This window comes from Amblyomma mixtum, chromosome 1 (assembly GCF_055824585.1).
Source record: "Amblyomma mixtum isolate Tamu chromosome 1, ASM5582458v1, whole genome shotgun sequence".
NCBI classification, from domain to species: domain Eukaryota; kingdom Metazoa; phylum Arthropoda; class Arachnida; order Ixodida; family Ixodidae; genus Amblyomma; species Amblyomma mixtum.
In genome coordinates, this window is record NC_143012.1 from 131,873,217 (window position 1) to 131,892,989 (window position 19,773).

General features: G+C 45.6%; 2 protein-coding genes across 5 annotated transcripts in view; both read right to left on the minus strand.

The window, feature by feature from the left end:
* The window catches only part of LOC149367607 (FMRFamide receptor-like), a 1,196,541-nt gene that overhangs the window by 1,133,807 nt on the left and 42,961 nt on the right, over nucleotides 1-19,773 (minus strand). The gene's annotated exons all lie outside the window — the stretch shown is intronic.
* On the minus strand, nucleotides 15-1,598 carry LOC149367616 (uncharacterized). The gene is made up of 2 exons (XM_089575094.1): nucleotides 1,583-1,598; nucleotides 15-664 (listed from the first exon to the last, which is right to left on the minus strand). The coding sequence occupies exons 1-2, from the start codon at nucleotides 1,596-1,598 to the stop codon at nucleotides 15-17; spliced, it is 666 nt and encodes a 221-aa protein (XP_089431220.1).

Sequence of the window (19,773 nt, forward strand, 5' to 3'; positions counted from 1 at the left end):
GACTTCTCACATTTTCAGCAAGTCCCAGCCGACACAATACGCATCCGAGACCAACACTCAGAGGCACGGTGTAATGTCTTTCCGCAGAGAAAGTAGCGATAGTCCGCCTTCCCCTCCTTCCAGGACGACTCTGCTTTCCCCACAGGAGCAGCGGTCGGCTTCATAGGGATCTTATCTTTGCCTAAATTGGCCGAACTCTGAGCTTCCATGAAGTGATCTGCTGCTTGTGAAAGCGCATTAAGTGTCACACAGTTTCGCTCCTTAAGGAAAACATGCAAAGATGGGCTGCACCCATTCATAAAGTGCTCGGCGATAACAACATCCCTCAAACTCTCGTACTTCTTTTCTGTCTTGCCCATTTCTTGCCAGTGATCAAAATAGCCCGACAGCCGCGCTGCGTACTGAAGGCCTGACTCGTTATCTTCCGGCTTAGCTTTGCGGAATTTTTCGCTATATCCCTCTGCGGTGTAGCGAAAACGCTGTAAAAGCTCTTGCTTCAGCTGACTGTAGTCCAGGGCACCAACAAGGTCAAGCCGACCGAGCACAGTTAGAGCCTCCCCCGTAAGACAGAGGCTGAGCGAAAAGGCCCATTTATCACGCGGCCACTCATGACGCGACACACTCGAACCGTTGTAGGTACGCGTCCAAATCGTCGCACGCCTCGCTGAACCGTGGAATTAACTTATACCACGCGCCAGACTGTAGGAAGAGTCAGAACCTGAAGTAGGCGGCGCTTCCAGGCTACGGGCAAGCAATTGCAATCGCAACTCTAGCACACGCTGTTCGCCTTGAATTCTTACGAGCTCCCTCTCATGTTCTTTAGCGCGCAGCTCCGACTTTTCTGCGAGTCGCTCAGTCTCTTGAGCGCGTAGCTCCGAGTCTCTAGCGCAGTCCTCACGTTCTTGGGCACGTTCGTCCCTCTCCCGGACACGTTCTTCGTCAACCCACTATTTTAACGCAGCCCCGCTCATGCCCATCTCCTTCCCTGCAAACAACAACTTCTCGAGATCCATGATGTCCTCCCTGAAGGGTGCGTCAGCTGCACTTAAGCACCTATCCTGGGAACGGGCTCACCAAAGTGTGGTGGTTCGCCGCGCCCGTCAACGAGGACACCAATGGGCCGGTTAGTTACGACACCTTTATACGTCGCTCCGCATTAACACCCAAACCTCGAACAGGTGTGCGCAGAGGCAGGCGGTGGTCTCACGGAACAGGCCGCGTAAGGCTCTAATCTACCCGACGGCGTTCTAGTCAATGGCCTAATGCCTGCGCGGCCACAAATGTCCCTTGCCGCTCAGGGTTGGAAGTGGGTCCCGAGGACACGCAGAGTCGCTGGTCCGGAGCGTTGGTTTGCCTGGCGGCACAGGTCGGTGGTTGCCCAAGCGAAGCGGTGGCAGCGACGGCGACGAACCGAAGTCGTCGCGTCGTTGCAGCTCGCCAAGACTGGCACTGGCGAGATGGCGGCCCGAAGCCGTCACATTACGGCGGCACAGCACACACGCACACACAGGTCTCCCGCAGCCGACCCAGCCATAACCGCGGCGTTCGAACACTGCCACGTCTTCCCACACTGCACGCGCACTCCACACCGTCGTCATCTTCGCCGCGCCGGCCACTGCAGCAGCGCCACCACCACACTGCTGTACCCTTTCCCACGTACACGTGTTTTATTGCGCAAGTCATCTCCTCCTGAGTGGTGGCGTCGAACTCAATCCAGGCCCTCGGTCAAAGCCAGCGAACTCCAGTAAAAACAGTCAGTCTGGTTGCAGGCCTTTAACGCGGTCTGTGAGTGGTTCCTGTATCACTCTAGGGGAGGTTGACAATGCGAGTGCTTCCACTGTAAATCTTGACTGTGAAATCTCTTCAAATTCCTCAGTGTTTGACATGTTCTGTAGAATACTGGCAGGGCAGAATCAGTTGGCTCGTGACATCGCGGACATTAAGCAATCTTTTGCCTGTCGCTTTGATCCTTTGCAGTCGCGTGTGGCTGCATTAGAGTGTTTACCTACGCCCGAAAATACCAATCTCATTTGTGATTTACAGGCTGAAATTGAACTTTAAATTCCAGAGTAACACAGCTGGTCCAAAAAAATGATGACCTTGAAAATCGCTCTCAGAGCAATAACATTATAATACACGGCATTTCGGAAGAAGCGAACGAAACCGCTGACATATTGTTGATTAGCATCTCTTCTGTATTTACTGATAAGTTGAAGATTAGCTGCCCCAGTATTCAGCGCTTCCACAGGCTGGGTGCAGATAGCAAAGGTTATACTCGTTCAGTTAATATAAGTCTTTCTAGCTTCACCGACAGAAGTGTGGTTTTTAAAAACGTCCCTAAACTCAAGGGCTCTGCCTTCTTCATTACAGAAGATTTTTATGCAAGGGTTAGATCCATTCGGAAAAAAATATGGAACGCACCACTATCTGTTCGTGAAAACAGTTCTGTCGTGAAGTTAAGTTTCGACCATGCCTTCATTGGCACGGTACAGTCGTGAGCAAAAGTGGAGAGATCGGCGCTTCGGCGGCGGGAGCAGTTGCGGGGCCGCCCCACGGCGCTGCTATCTCGCCGCGCTCGCTCGCTGCGAGAGTGCCTCGAGTGACGACAAGCCTCCCCCTCGCTCTCGCGCGGGTGTTTATCACGACTGACACCCGCGCGAGAGCGAGGGGGAAGTTTGTCGTCACTCGAGGCACTCTCGCAGCGAGCGAGCGCGACGAGATAGCAGCGCCGTGGGGCGGGCCCGCAACTGCTCCCGCCGCCGAAGCGCCGATCTCTCCACTTTTGCTCACGACTGTACGTTACAATTGGGACGAAAGTTCTAATTCATTGGTAAAAGCGTATAATGATCCTCTTTGTTCTCAGCCTGCGTCTTTAACTGCCGCATCATCGTCTCCCTGAATTAGCTCTGGCCATCCTGATAAGCTTGACGTCTTAAATATTAATGCTCGCAGCATTGTTAAAAATTTCCTGATTAACTGCCCCTGATCTCTAGTCACTCTCCCCATATCATTGGCATAACGGAGACATGGTTGCATAGTGGAATTTACGACTCCGTATTCACTCCACCAGGTTTGGTTGCCGTACGCTTAGACAGAAGTTGCAGTACTGGTGGCGGTGTGGTATTGCTTATCAGATCGGATTTTCGGTTCTCAGTTTTAACTTCTCCCCCTGACACAGAATCCTTGTGGTGCAAAGTTTATCTAAATAATTATAGTATTCTACTCAGTGTTATTTATCGTCCACCTGGCTCTTCCGTTGATAACCTTCATGCTGTCGCAAATTTCATGAGCAAGATCAACATTACTTCATCAAGATTTATCTGCATGGGAGACTTTTACACTCCTGGCATCCACTGGCCATCGCTGTCTGCACTTAGTGGTGACATTGCAATTTTTAGAGAACTAATAAACATTTCCTTATTGTTTGTACTAACTGAGGTTGTATCTAGTGCTACTAGGCTGAATTCCATTCTCGACTTAGTTTTTCTAAGCACTACTTTGGCCCAAATTCCTTCTCTTGCGAAGTAATTGATGGACTCTCAGACCACAACGGCGTGTTAGTTTCACTCTCTTGTCCAATCTCCAAATCACCCTGTTTGCTACTTTTCCTGACTTCACTCGTGCTGACGACAATTCCATTAATGATGTTTTAGCTGATCATTTCGATACGTTCTTCGCTTCCTCAGCAAGCCAGAACGCAAATTTTCTTCCTAACTACTTTGAATGTCTTGTCAACGATTGTGTCCAACGCTTTGTTCTTATTAAAACTAAGAAAGGAAATACTAATGTTCCTTGGATGACTCGAGACAGTTTGCATTTATCTCGTCGCGCTCGTAGGCGAAAGAAGAACTTAATCTTAAGTTGCTTATGGCCAAAGATTTCTTTTTCGTGTCACCTGCGCTATCTGCTAAGAACTAATCCCCGAAAATTTTGGTCATCCATCTTACCTCGCGATACTTCATCCACTTCGTTCAGAGTAGACAATGACGTCATCAGTGAGCCGGCAGTAATATCAGATGCTTTCAAACAAATATTTTCGTTCAGTGTTCGTTCCCAATAACAATGTCATTCCGCCGCTCACCAATATAATTTCTTCTCTAGCAATCAGTGATGTTGTGGTAAACAATGATGGCATCCTAAATCTTGTATTAAACCTCGACGCTAAGAAATGTGCCGGTCCACACGGGATATACAATGCGTTCCTGGTTCGTTACTCCATGTGGTCATCGAAATACCTGTCCATCGTATTCAATAAGTCCTTATCATCTGCTATGGTCCCTTCTTCATGGAAATTAGCCAAAGTGCTCCCTCTTTACAAATCTGGTGATAGGCAGTGCTTGTCTAACTATAGACCGATTTCTTTGACATCACAGTCATGCAAAATGTTGGAACACGTCATTCATAAACGCATCATGCTTTTTCTTGAATCCAATAATTTGCTATCTGACTTTCAGCATGAGTTTAGGAGCGGTTTAAGTACGGTAACACAATTAATAAAATCCACTCATAATATATCACTTAACCTCGATGTCGGCAACCAAGTTGATGCCATCTTTATAAATTTCTCGAAAGCATTCGATACTGTTCTACATTCCAAACTTCATGCTAAACTAAATGCTGCACTAAACAATCCTCACTTAGTTGATTGGATTTCTAGCTTTCTCTCATACCGTTCCCAGTTCGTATCTTATAATTCTTCTCATTCCGCTGCTGTTGATGTGACGTCAGGGGTGCTTCAAGGCTCCGCCCTTGGACCGCTACTCTATTTAATATGTTTAAATGACTTGCCACACAACATTTCTTCTAACATTCCTCTTTACGCTGATGACTGTGTTTTATACGAAGTATTTAACGGCCCTAATGATCATCGTCATCTCCAAGAGTCATTTGATAGGTTTTGTAGTTAGGGTAGCACCTGGCAAATGAGAATTAATTTCGATAAAACCGTCCTCAAGTATTTTGTAACACGACTTCCGTTTCCCTTTTTAGTTATTCTTTCCATGGCCGTATGGTAGAAAGGGTTTCTCAGTATAAATTATCTTGGTGTCATATTCACGCGTAACATGTCATGGTCTAATCACATTGTTTACGTATGTAAAAAGCAGTAAAAAAACTAGGTTATCTAGCACGCTACAAAATGCACCAGAAGACACAAAGCTACTCGTGTATAAAACTTTAATACGCCCTGTGCTTGATTACGCAGCTGTAGTGTGGAACGCGTACAAGCAGTTTGAAATTAACATGTTACAAGCAGTCCAGAAAAAAGCTGCGCGTTTGGTATGTCATCGTTATGATCGCGATTTGTCACCCTCTTCCACACTTCTTTCACTGAATTTAACCACGCTCTCTGCACGACGCCACACTGATTCTCTAAAAGTCTTACATTGCATCGTGAATTCCTCAATAAAGCTCTCAGATAACCACTACATTACCTTTGCACCATTATCACCGACAAGAAGTCATCACCAGCTGCATTTGATACTGTATTTTGCGCATACAAATTCGTTCAAATTCGGTTTTTTCACCGTTCAATACAAGCCTGGAATTCTCGACCTGGCTCCGTTCGTTCATGTCAATTTCAAAGTTTTCTAACTGCCATCAAAGACATATAATAGCTGATTATTCCTACCGTTTCGATAACAGTTCCTTTATTGTTTTGATACTTTCTTTGTCTGCGTGATTTAAACTTTATTGTAGTTGCTCACTTTGTACATTTTACTGTATTCGGTTACTTTTGTTGCGTATTTTGTACTTTCTCTTTTCCCCACTCCTGCCATAGCGCAATAATTGCGCTGCAGTATGTATAAATAGATAAACTAGTCAATAAATAAATGAATAAATAAACAAACAAATAAATAAAGTGTTTGGGTCAGTGTCTGCGCGTTTCCTTATCTTTTTCTCATGAATGATTGGGCCAGTGTTTTCGCGTGTCCTTATCTGCCAACACAAAATTTTAAGCACGTGGCCTTGGATTTTTTTTACGCTCTCAGGTTTTTCCTCAAGGCGGCACTGCTGAGTGTACTTTATTTCTCTCCTCCACGCCTTTCTCTGCTGCGCCATTCCTCCCTGAGCATGTCGCACCAACTTGCGTAAACCATAACGCAGCCCAATTACATTTGAACCACATGCGGTCTTTTTCTCATGAATGATTGGGTCAGTGACTGCGCGTGTCCTTATCTGCTAACGCAAAATTTTAAGCACGTGGCCATGGATTTTTTTACGCTCTGAGGTTTTTCCTCAGGGCGGCACTGCTGAGTGTACTTTATTTCTCTCCGCCACGCCTTTCTCTGCTGCGCCATTCCTCCCTGAGCATGTCGCACCAACTTGCGTAAACCGTAACGCAGCCCAATTACATTTGTACCACATGGGACCTTTTTCTCATGAATGATTGGGTCAGTGTCTGCGCGTGTCCTTATCTTTTTCTCATGAATGATTGGGCCAGTGTTTTCGCGTGTCCTTATCTGCCAACGCAAAATTTTAAGCACGTGGCCTTGGATTTTTTTAAGGCCTTTAATGCCTCATCGTTGTAAGCAGCAGTTGTCGACAGAAATGACACGCTTTTCAATTGGTCGAAACGGTCGTGACGTCACAGTGCGCGAATTTCAAACGGGGCCAATTGTATTTTGGCTAGTAACCATGCAACCAATTGAAGGGATCGTATAGTGATGCTCCAAGTAAGTGGGACTGAGCTTAATTAATTGCTTAATTACCCAATTAACCTAATTAACTTTTCTAGTCAGGCCATATAAATAAACAAACCCTAGTTGAAAATTTGTCGAGCTCGGGAATCGAACCCCGGTCTTCGGCGTGCGAGACGGGCATGCTATCCACTCCGCCATGCCAGCTCGATGGTTTGGAATGAACAAAGGCGCGTCTAGTGAATACGGTGTCTTCGCTCGCTCTCATCCTCCTCCCTTCCCTTCCGGTGAGTTTTAAGTGTCCACCGAGATATGAGAGGCAAGTACATTTCCTTTCCTCAAAAACAAATTTACCGACGAACGAGGCGTAGAACTATAGTGAACTAGAATACTAGTTCACTATACGTAGAACCGAATGAGCGATGGCGTTCTATGGACTCCCTGGCAGCGTTGCAAGACGCTGTCGCGTTCCGCTCTTAGAGGCGAAGCTTAACGTCTTAACCACACATCAGTGACCACATTCTAGGTCAAAAAAGTGCCCTCCCTGAATTTTGACAGGTGTCCACCGAGATATGTGAGACAGTTACTGTTAATTTTTTTTCGACAAATACAACTTTAATTTTCTTCATTACGGGTCGTCTTTGTCTTCTTTCACTCCCACTTCTTCCCTTCCTCTATGGTGTGGTTCAGGTGCCTACCGAGATGGCAGAGAATTACTGCGCCATTTCCTTTCCTCAAAAAAGCGTTGCGTTCAAAGGGCAAGGCATCGCGCCGAACGGGTGGTTGTGTTCCCTGGACTCCTTGCCAGCGCTACAACACGCTGTCGCGTTCCACTCCCAAAGGCGAAGCGTAAGCGTCATTAATTATCAGTTCATTAGTATTGAGCATTAATCAGTAATTAACCATTAATTAGCAATTTGTCATCACTTAGTAACTAGTACTCAATTGTATCGGATGCCACCAGTGCCACTGAAGCAGCGAAAGTGGTGCAGAAAACGCTTTCGCCTCTAAACACTTTAGACAGTCAAAGTGCGCCCCTGAATTTTTTACGCTCTGAGGTTTTTTTCAGGGCGGCACTGCTGAGTGTACTTTATTTTTCTCCGCCACGCCTTTCCCTGCTGCGCCATTCCTCCCTGAGCATGTCGCACCAACTTGCGTAAACCGTAACGCAGCCCAACTACATTTGTACCACATGGGATCTTTTTCTCATGAATGATTGGGTACGTGTCTGCGAGTGTCCTTATCTGCCAACGCAAAATTTTAAGCACGTGGCCTTGGATTTTTAAAGCGAAAGCTTTACTACTTGCACTTTGAAGCCTTTGGCGTAAGACGGCGGTGCACATGAAATGATCTTTCGCATCACCTCTGTGAGACGTCACGCCGAAGAGCTGGGCGACCATCTCGCGCCGTCTGCGAGTAGTGGCGGTGCCACCACCGGCGGCCTTAGATTAGATTGTAATAGATTAGAGTGGACCAGATTAGCTTGGATTAGATTGGATTACATTACATTACATTACATTTGATTGGATCGGATTGCATTGCATTGGACTTGATCTCATTCGATTGGATTAGATTACATTGGATCGGATTGGATCAGATTACATTGAATTACATTAGATTGGATTGGATTACATTGTATTTGATTGGATTACATTGGATTGGATTAGATTACATTGTATAACCGATGCATCACCACAACTCTAACCACAAGCACCACCACCAGCTACACTAACAGCTGAACCATGGCGTAGATACGGATATTGCTTTCGCAATTACCGGGCTTAACCAAGCTAAGCCACAGCTATTTTTTTATGCTCTGAGGTTTAACCTCAGGACGGCACTGCTGAGTGTACTTTATTTATCTCCGCCATGCCTTTCCCTGCTGCGCCATTCCTCCCTGATCATGTCGCACCAACTTGCGTAAACCGCAACGCAGCCAAATTACATTTGTACCACATGGGATCTTTTTCTCATGAATGCATGGGTCAGTAGGGCCATTTCTTTAACCTACACCAGCTACACCAGTGTAGCAAAGCTTCATTGGAGGTATTGGACGTTTGCTACACTGGTGTAGCTGGTGTAGGTTAAAGAAATGCCCCTATTGTCTGCGCGTGTCCTTATCTGCCAGCGCCAAATTTTATGCACGTAGCCTTCGATTTTTTTACGCTCTTAGGTTTTTCCTCAGGGCGGCACTGCTGAGTGTACTTTATTTCTCTCCGCCACGCCTTTCTCTGCTGCGCCATTCCTCCCTGATCATGTCGCACCAACTTGCGTAAACCGCAACGCAGCCAAATTACATTTGTACCACATGGGATCTTTTTCTCATGAATGCATGGGTCAGTAGGGCCATTTCTTTAACCTACACCAGCTACACCAGTGTAGCAAAGCTTCATTGGAGGTATTGGACGTTTGCTACACTGGTGTAGCTGGTGTAGGTTAAAGAAATGCCCCTATTGTCTGCGCGTGTCCTTATCTGCCAGCGCCAAATTTTATGCACGTGGCCTTCGATTTTTTTACGCTCTTAGGTTTTTCCTCAGGGCGGCACTGCTGAGTGTACTTTATTTCTCTCCGCCACGCCATTCCGTGCTGCGCCATTCCTCCCTGAGCATGTCGCACCAACTTGCGTAAACCGTAACGCAGCCCAATTACATTTGTACCACATGGGATCTTTTTCTCATGAATGTTTGGGTCAGCGTCTACGCGTTTCCTTTGCTGCCAGCGCCCAAATTCCACACCTGTTCTTGGATCTTTCTTAAACTCTGGCATTTTCCTTGAGGTCGGCGCTGCGGAGTGCGTTTTCTTTGTATCTTCCACGCCTTTCGCTGCCGCGCCATAACTCCCTGAAGATGTCGCACCAACTTGCGTAAGCCGTAAAGTAGCTCAGTCACATTCCTACTGCATGCGTTCTTGTTCTCATGAATGTGTGTGTCAGCGTCTGCGCGTTTCCTTTGCTGCCAACGCCCAAATTCCACACATGGCCTTGGATTTTTTTTCAGGCTCTCAGGTTTTCCCTGAGGTAGGCGCCGCTGAGTGTGTTTTCTTTCTCTCCTCCACGCCTTTCCCTGCTGCGCTATTTCTCCCTGAGGATGTCGCACCAACTTGCGTAAACCGTAACGCCGCTCAGTCACATTTGTACTACATGGGATCTTTTTCTCCTGAATGGTTGGGTCAGTGTCTGCGCGTTTCCTTTGCTGCCAACGCCCAAATTCCACACATGGCCTTGGATTTTTTTTCAGGCTCTCAGGTTTTCCCTGAGGTAGGCGCCGCTGAGTGTGTTTTCTTTCTCTCCTCCACGCCTTTCCCTGCTGCGCTATTTCTCCCTGAGGATGTCGCACCAACTTGCGTAAACCGTAACGCAGCTCAGTCACATTTGTACTACATGGGATCTTTTTCTCCTGAATGGTTGGGTCAGTGTCTGCGCGTTTCCTTTGCTGCCAACGCCCAAATTCCACACATGGCCTTGGATTTTTTTTCAGGCTCTCAGGTTTTCCCTGAGGTAGGCGCCGCTGAGTGTGTTTTCTTTCTCTCCTCCACGCCTTTCCCTGCTGCGCTATTTCTCCCTGAGGATGTCGCACCAACTTGCGTAAACCGTAACGCAGCTCAGTCACATTTGTACTACATGGGATCTTTTTCTCCTGAATGGTTGGGTCAGTGTCTGCGCGTTTCCTTGGCTGCCAACGCCCAAATTCCACAAGTGGCCTTGGATTTTCTTTTGTGCTCTTAGGTTTTCCCTCAGGGCGGCACTGCTCAGTGTACTTTCCTTCTCTCCGCCACGGCTTTCCCTGCTGCGCCATTCCTTCCTGAGCATGTCGCACCAACTTGCGTGAAATGTAACGCAGCCCAATTACATTTGTACCACATGGGATCTTTTTCTCATGAGTGTTTGGGTCAGTGCGCGTTTGCTTGGCTGGCAACACCCAATTTCAACCAGTGACCTTGAACTTTTCTTACGCGCCAAGATTCTTGCCGAAGTCGGCGCTGCTGAGTGTATTTTCTTTCTCTGCTTGTCTGCCTTTCGCAGCCGCGCCATAGCTCGGCCAGTATGCGGTCAGTAACGGATTAAATTTTTATTCGATAGTTCCTCCGCGATCCCTGTTGCTATCGGCATCGCTACTCATATATTTGCATTTGGCTGTGCTGTCTAAGGAAGAAGGAGCAGCATAGTGGGGATAGGGTGATGAACACGAAATGTAGCGCATTTATAGACTTATATCTCACTAACGATTTCTTCGTTACCGCTCTTATTTTTAAATATTTTGTGGAACGCCTATCCAAGCTCATATGCGTGCCGTAAATCTTTTGTAATGTCTAAGGGTTGTGCTGCAACATGTTGCAGCTGACAACAGCTGTTGTTACGTGCCGCATCTCTCCGACTATCGCACGTTTCGCTGCTCATCTATATACTGTCGTGGCCTCCAGCGTGACTTCAGCGAGCCGTGAACCAGGATTGGCTGCCTGAAAGAGGCGCCGACTACAAACGGAACTGCGCCTCGCAGGTGAGCGTCACTTGGCAGCACCGGCTGTATCGACCGGTTCACTAAATCCGCGCACCTTATACACAGGTTTGTGCAATCATTTGTAGCCAATTTTTAATTTTTTCTTCCTGCCGCTGCTGCCAAGCTTTTGTACATGTTTGCTGAACTGCTAATTTGAAATGCCTTCTGAAGTGATAAAGCTGTTGAAAGATTTTAAACGGGAAATGCGAGATATGCGCAGTGCCCCTGAGAAAGAGGTTCGAAAGGAATATAAAGAGCTAAAATTCCGTTGATTTCTTTAGTGAACACTGATGCTATGGCTGAGCGCTGCGCAAAACTAGAAAAGCAGGACTCGGCGCTAAAGAAAGAAAATACCGAACTATCAAAGGAATGCACAGGACTGGTGGTGGTGGTGGTGTGACACTTTTTTATTAACAGCCTTTATGTTAGCCGTTCAATAGGTCCTGGGCCAAGGTGACGAGGGCGCGTTGCAGGTTCAGGTCACAGGAGGCAAGCCAGATGGACCACGGTGGGGGTGGCCGGAAAGGATAGGCGGGGGACTGGAAGGCTACGTGGCATTGTGTAAGGCAGTGTTCTATGTCTGCATATGTGTGTGGACAGTTTGGGCACTGAGGTGTGGAAGTGTCCCGGTACAGATAAAGTTTGGCTAGTGTACGTAGGAGATTAAACTGTATTCGGCGAAGAATGCCCCAGGTAGCACCGAAAGATTGCGATAATATTACATTTTTGTTACGCTACAATGTTACTTCAATGTCCTTAATGTCCTTTTGTTCTAATGTTTTTGTAATGTTACACATAAGTGTTCGAATAACCTTCCCCAAACATTCATGAAACATGTAAACAACATAAATGCAACATTCTCAAAAATGATGAAGCAGCCCAGCACAAGCATGCAGGCCTGCCAGTGGTGACGGCACACAACTTACAGCACTTTGCAAGAACCAACAACAAGAGCGACACCTTCTCCACTACACTACAGCACAGCAACTCGTATTCACTCACCTCCAAACGGATATCATGCCGCCGAGCTTATATACTCGCTACTGCGGGATGTCCCATGAGTGACAGTGGGGAATGGGTAATAACTAAAGTTTTGTGACAAAATAATAGGGCTCTTCATGTAATCTATGGCGAGTACTATCTAAGAGATGTGGTTACAAGGTACTGTTAGTTGAAAAACATCTTTACTCGAACAGTGAGAAAATGTCTGGAAATCCGTGCTCGAAATATATTTGCAATGTTGTTTTATAGTTGCGACTCTAACATTATAATAAAATTTAGAAGATTATATTAAAACAATGTTTGTTTAGAATGTGAAAGTAACGTGTCTTATGTAACTTATAACGCTATATGTTAATTTTTAATGTAAATGTAAAGTTACTATGCAACATGTAACATTACTCCAACTTACATAACATTTTTATAACACTATTCGAATGTTCGGTGCTACCTAGGGCGAGCTTCACGGATCGATAAGGATGCGTGTGGTGGCGTTAAATCAACTAGGTCTAATTTTTGCTGCGTGTAGTATTCGTCGACAGTATGTCTGTAAGGCCTGACCGCCTGCTCCTTCGGTGGGCTCGTCCATGGGATCCCCGGCGCCCGGTGTACAGTTTCGCAGGCAAGCTGGTGAGCCTGCTCATTGCCGCGGATGCCCATGTGACCAGGGATCCACCGAAGGGTTACCGGTCGTGGGCTTAATGCTAAGAGGGCGGCATCTGAGGCCGATCGGGTAGGGAAAGGGAGGGTTCTTTCATTGAAGGCACGCAGAGCTGCCTGCAAGTCTGTATAGACAACGTATTGGGGGGCGGGGGGTAGGGTGTCAAGGTATGTGATGGCATCGGCGATCCCGTGTATTTCTAGAGCGAGCGTGGAGGGTGGGGGGTTATGGACCGGTTGTGTGAGTGCTGGTTGTAGAGAGGCAAGGGTGGAGGAAGAAGGCTGCTGTGGAGCCCGCGGTTTCCGTGAGACAGGCGTCTGTGTAGGCCACCGCCGCAGCGTCCAAGGGTGGCTTGTGGTTGTATGCGTATGCCTGGCGGCGGCCTGCGTGTGTGTGGGCGGACATGTTGCGTGGAATGGGTGCGAACTGGAGGTTAGGGGGGTAGATCGGAGACTGCGGTGGGTCTGGGAAAGAGATGGGTGCGTAGGGAGTCTGTGATAGTATTCACCGCCCAGCTGATGGGCGCATGCAATTCACTTCATGCAATGGTTACCGCTCACCCCTTACCGATGTATCATCAGGTGTCCCCCAGGGCGCTGGATTATCACCACTGCTATTCCTCATTTACATCAACGATCTTTCAGTAAACACAAACGCCAAATTAAGACTGTTCGCGGACGACTGCGTAATTTACAGCCCCATTCGTGATCCCACCGATAGTCACCTACTACAAAAAGATATTGACATAATAGCCACATGGTGCGACCGATGGCTCATGCCTTTCAACCTAGATAAATGCCAACTGTTGTCATTCTCTCGCAAACGCGCAGTTATTCATCATTCATACAATATTAACTCAGTCCCGATTGCCTCAACAACGTCATATAAGTATCTTGGATTACATCTGACATCTTCACTATCTTGGGTGAACCATGTCCAAAGAATATGTTCTGATGCCTCCCGTGTCTTCGGTTATCTCCGACGTAACCTCAAGTCAGCATCTCCCGAAGTAAAAAAGCTTGCTTACCTAACATTTGTTCGTCCCAAACTTGAATTTGCATCATCCATCTGGCATCCCTCTCAAGCGTACCTTAGCACCGAACTTGAGGCCATCCAAAACCGCGCGACCCGTTTTATCACCTCTGAATACTCAAAAGAAAGTAGCATCACTGCACTCAAACATTCTATCTCCCTCCCCACACTTGAATCACGCCGCATCATCTCACGCCTTTGCCTACTACACAGCTTTTTCTACCATCCGATATCAAAACATCCCCTGCTGAAACCACCGATCCGAACTTCCAGTCGCCTCAGCCACAGCCACCCCATAGCCAGCATCAAGAGTCGTACTTTAGCAATGAGCAGTTCCTTTTTTCCTGACGCAATAAACCATTGGAATGCCCTGCCCAACGACATAGTATCATGCAACGATCGCAAATCATTTCGCGCGAAACTCACCAGTCATTTTCAGAACACGTGAATCATTTGCTGGCCTTTACTTTTTTTCTGTATTTTCCCTGAGTTTTTCTTGTATTTTTCTGTGCTTTCTTGGCTTCTCTTGTTTTTTTTTATATAACCACTTGATACTTTTTATCTTTATTTTTAGTGTTTGCAGTTGCAGTGTTTCTTTTATTGTCTATGTTTTCATCATGAGTGCGTTCACACAAAACAATTTGTAACCCCCTCCTTATGTAATGCCCTCGGGCCTTTAAGGACGAAATAAATGGAATAAATGAAATGAAATGGACAGGCGGATGATTTGTCTCTCTCGGTGCAGATTAGGGAGGGCTGGAAGGGGATGGAAAAGGCCTGTTCTGTACAGGGTGTCTGTAGAAGCCTGAGGGGGGAGCCCTAGTGTTGCTTTGTATAGTGTATTGAGGGCCCGGATTAGTTTGTCTTGTTGTGTATTGTAAGGGGGCAGTAAGGGATATAGTATAAAAATTTGTTCAGGGCCAGCGCTTGAGCAAGACGGCTGGCATGTGTCTCAGAGAGGCCGGCATGTTTTAAGACTGCGCGGCGGAGTAAGTGTGTGATTCAGTGGCATGTGCGTATGGACTCACTGATGGCAGAGGTGAAAGTGTTGGAGGTCAGTGGCATAGCCAGGATGCGACAACAGTCGACACGGGGGATGCGTTGTCCGGCTAGGGTGAGGGAGATGGAGGGGTTCATCGAACGTTGATATTTACTGCGTGTTATGAGTAGAAGTTCAGATTTTTTAGCAGCCGCGGTGGCTCAGTGGCTATGGTGCTCGGCTGCTGGCCCGAAAGACGCGGGTTCGATCCCGGCCGCGGCGGCTGAATTTCTTTGGAGGAGAAATTCGAGGCCCGTGTACTGTGCGATGTCAGTTCACGTTAAAGAACCCCTGGTGGTCGAAATTTCCGGAGCCCTCCACTGCGGCGTCTCTCATAGCCTTAGTCGCTTTGGGACGTTAAACCCCATAAACCAAACCAAACCAAGTTCAGATTTCTCCGGAGCGGGTTGCAGGCCCGCTTGGGAGAGGTGTGAGGAAATGATGTTAAGTGTCTGTTGGAGTGTAACAACAACTATCTGACCTTGAATACCGGGTGACAAACCAAGAACAGTACTCAAGGAACCGGAACATTGAGATTAAAGGCGTTCCGGTCAGCGACGACGAACACCTACTTTCAATCTTGAGCAAACTAGGAGGAGACGTCATAAGCGAATCTAGTTCTGATTTCCGATGTAGAAAGGTGCCATCGTGTGCCAATGCCTAACATTGTCGTGCAGTTCCGCTCTCGTGCGAAACGGTAAGCGGTGATTGAAGAGGCCAGGAAAAATCAAATTTATACCTCTGATTTTCGTTACCAGAGTCCCGATGGTTCCAGTTCTCCCCCGTTTTTTATTACTGAGTACCTTTGCCTCACCTTGAAGAAACTTCTTGGACAAGTTGTTGACCGAAAGAAAGGAAAAGAACGGAAGTAAACGTGGACAAAGCGAGGCAAAATTATCGCGCGCAAGACAGACACGTCGAATGTACAGCGCGTATCTTGCGTTGCGAACATCGATAAGACGAAATGAGGAACTAGGATTCCGAGCATTTTGCCAACAGCCATTCACATCAATGGCTGGTAAATCGGTGATCCCTACGGATGTGACTAAAATTTATCATAAAAAGCCGTGCACATCTTTCTTCCTGTTAAACACTCAATCAGCGCGTCTGATGAGCTGTGTGCATTGTTTTCATGTTTTGGCTTTTCATTTGATGTAATTATGTTTTGTGAAACATGGTACCGACACGACCACGAAGTTATGCAGATCCCAGGATACACGAGACACGACTTAAATCGCTCAGTCAGGAACTGTGGAGGAGTACTTTTCGTGGCCAGAGAAAATTTTCAGTGTGAAAAAATTGACGCGCTTACGGCGCTTACAGCGGACTTTGAAATTTTGACTGTTATTCGCAACAAAAGTATATTTTCTGTTTTATATCGCCCTCCAGTCGGGAACGTGGCAAAGTTTTTTACATATAAGGCAAACTTGTTATCCTGGATAAATGAAAACAGGTATGAACTCGTCTTGAGCGGCGATATAAATATTGAGATGTTGAACGAAACGCAGCTACGTACTGATTTCACTCGTCTATTAGACGCTAATGCATGTTTCAACACAGTTATTGCTCCAACTCGCATTAGCACCGACTGTGAAAGTTTGCTCGATGATTTCATTTTAAACACTGAATCTCGAACTAATAACTTCGGAGTAATTAGCACTGATTTTAGCGATTATTTGCCAGTGTTTCTTCTCTTGGAATCGTATGTCTGAGGTAAAGAGCCGAAGCAGTGTCCCCCAATCACTATTCAAGATATTAATCCAGCTACACTTCAGCAGTTCCGCACAAAATTATCAAAAACAAATTGCTCGACGTGTACAATCAGTCTGGCGTACACGCCGCGTACGAGTTATTTCTGTGTCTTTTCAAAAAGGCTTACTCGGAATCTTTTCACCCTAAAACACTGAAGCCTAAAAAAGCTGGAAAACCTTGGATAACCAATGCACTTATGAAACTAATCAAGCAAAATGATGCTCTATTCAAACGTTTTTTGAACACAAGAGGCACGCGTCATCTATCGGAATTTAAGAAATTTAAAAATAAGTTAACTGCAACTCTCAGACAAGCTAAGAAAGATTACCTTCATAGGTTGTTTAATCCTGAAGCTATAAATCGGACGGACATCACGTGGAGAAACCTTAGCGCAGTGCTTACCATTGGACGTCAGCATCCAGAGGGCGTTCGTGAATTGATAGTTAATGGGGAACCTTCATAAGGCGCTCATTTAGCAAACGCTTTTAATAATTATTTTGTGTCCCCTGTGAATACTTTGCACGGTCTAGGCTCCGCAGAGTACCTCCATTCCAGAAATTGTGATAGTGCTTTTCTGCATCCAACTAGCGCTGAAGAATTTGTCTCACATTCTCAGCTCTGCGAAACAGTAAAAGCTGCGATATTGATGACCTGCAAGTACGCCCCGTAAAACACGTTTTAGATCTGATATGCCCAGTTGTTGAGAGTGTGTATAATTTGTGCTTTGTAAACGGTACATTTCCCAAGCGCATGCATCTCGCAAGGGTTACAGTGCTCTTCAAAGCCGGTGATAAAAACAACATGTCCAGTTACAGACCAATACCCATTTTACCTGTATTTTCAAAATGCCTAGAAAAATTAATAACACTAAGAATGACCGCTTGCTGCAAAAAACACAATATCATTACTGACTGTCAGTTCGGTTTCCGAAAGGGTCGTTCGACAGAGTTAGCTCTACTATCACAAAAGGAACTAATATTACAAACATTTGATCAAAATTTTGTGACACTAGGCGTTTTCATCGATTTTTCAAAGGCCTTTGACACAATTACTCACACCACTCTGCTAACAAAACTTGAAATTAACGGTTTCAGGGGCCCATTCCTTACCTTAATCAAAAGCTATCTGCAGTTCAGGTGTCAGAGTGTTTCAATAAATAACTGTCTTCCAGATAACTTACCCATTCATTCTGGTGTACCTCACGGAAGCATTCTTGGACCTTTGTTATTTAGTATTTACTTTAACGACATAATAAATATTGACACCACTACGACATTCATTCTATACGCTGATGACATTAGTCTGTTTTTTACATATGATTGTGCAAGGGACCGGTTGGCTCTTGCGAACGCTGCTTTAAGTGAACTTAATCGAAGGAGTTCATTGAATTCACTGTCTATAAATAAAAACAAGACAAAGGCCGTACTTTTTCAGCCTAAAAACAATAATGTCCACATTAACGGCCATTTGAAAATGGGTTCCTCGGTTATCAACATTGCGCCATCCATTAAGTGCCTCATGGTCTTATTTCAAGACAACTTACATTGGAATCTTTATACAGACTCAGTTGCTAACAAAATCGCTAGTGTTATGGGGATACTAAGGAAACTTCGATTTTTTCTTCCCTTGAGCGTGAAAAAGCTGATTTACAACTCTCTCTTCCTGTCCAATCTGAATTACCGCCATTTAGTCTGGGGAAACACCCCAATGTAAAACATCACAAAACTTTACCTATTACATAAGAAAGTAGTGCGCGCTATAGCTAATTCCTCACATTACGGTCATACGTAGCCTCTTTTCAGCGCCCTTAACTTACAACCGGTCACCTCCATATATCGTAGTATTTTACTCAAGCGTTGCACTACTGCGAAAAAACAGAACACCAAATTTTTCGAGCATTTACCTCTATTGACAATGAGTTCTAACATTTACAACCCACTTCAAAGAAAAACATGATACGTTCCTAAAGCGCGCACTAACTACGATCAACAAATGTTACGCCACACACTGCCATCTTTGTTAAACTCATTAGAAACTCAATAAAAACCCATCTCTCCTTTTAATGGGCTCATTGTGGATTCCTTTTTTGTTTTGTTTCCTTTGCTATAGTATACACTGAGACCATGAATGCCTAACCAATTTTCGTTGCTTGTTAGTAACTTATTATAATTTACACTTGTGAATTTCAAAGTGGTTTTATTTGTATCGCTTTATAATATACGCTTTCTGCAATTTAATTCCTTGTAGCATTCTATCGTTGACTTTTTTGCCCGTATGTGTTTCTGTTATAGAATGTTCAGTGATGCTGTTTTTTTGTTTATCTGTTATTGCATCTTTGTGTTTTCTTTATTGCGCATTGTGCCACTTCTGTAGCGGGTACAGACCCCATCAAGCTAAATTCGTTTGCTTTTTTGTCTGCACTCCCGTCATCTGTATATGTATAGATGCAAATAAACTTCAATTGATATTGATAATTGTTATTGATGGTAGGTAATCTTTCTAGATGAAGTTCTGTTAGTTTTCGGGAAGGTGCCCCTGTACTGATGAGTTTGTTGGACTGCTGACGTCAATATTCCTCGCGGCAAAAAGACTAAAACTAGAGTTAGCTTTGTGATGAAATATAAAATGGAAATTTTCACTATCGTAGAAGGTCAATGTGAATGAAGGATGGAGCCTGGAAGTGACTATATCGATGTAGGAGAACAGCAAGCGGAACAAAAGAACAGTACAAAAAATGGGCGCATGAACTTGCACACTTCTCTCATCTTTTTTATACAGCTCTCCAACTCCTGTGAGCATCGGCAGAGAGCTGCAAGTAGCGACCCGGGCATCCACATTGCAACTCGCGCACCGCCGCTCCAGCAGCACGCGTGGCGCACCATCAAAGCTGTGAGCAATGCAGCGTATTTGGATCATCTTTCTTGAGAACGCGTAATCGGCGTGCTTGTCCACTGCCGCCTTCTAAGAAGGCGATGCAAGTTTTGAGAAGCTGTTTTATTGATGTGACACACTGTTAGCGTGAACGCAGGCCTCTCAGCGACAAGAACTAGAAGTGATACAAAATGTACGGTAAACACAGAGAGCGGCGCCTTTTGTAGCCACTGCAACATCCATCTATCTTTTGCAACGTAAAAAGAAAACTTCTTTACAATTCTC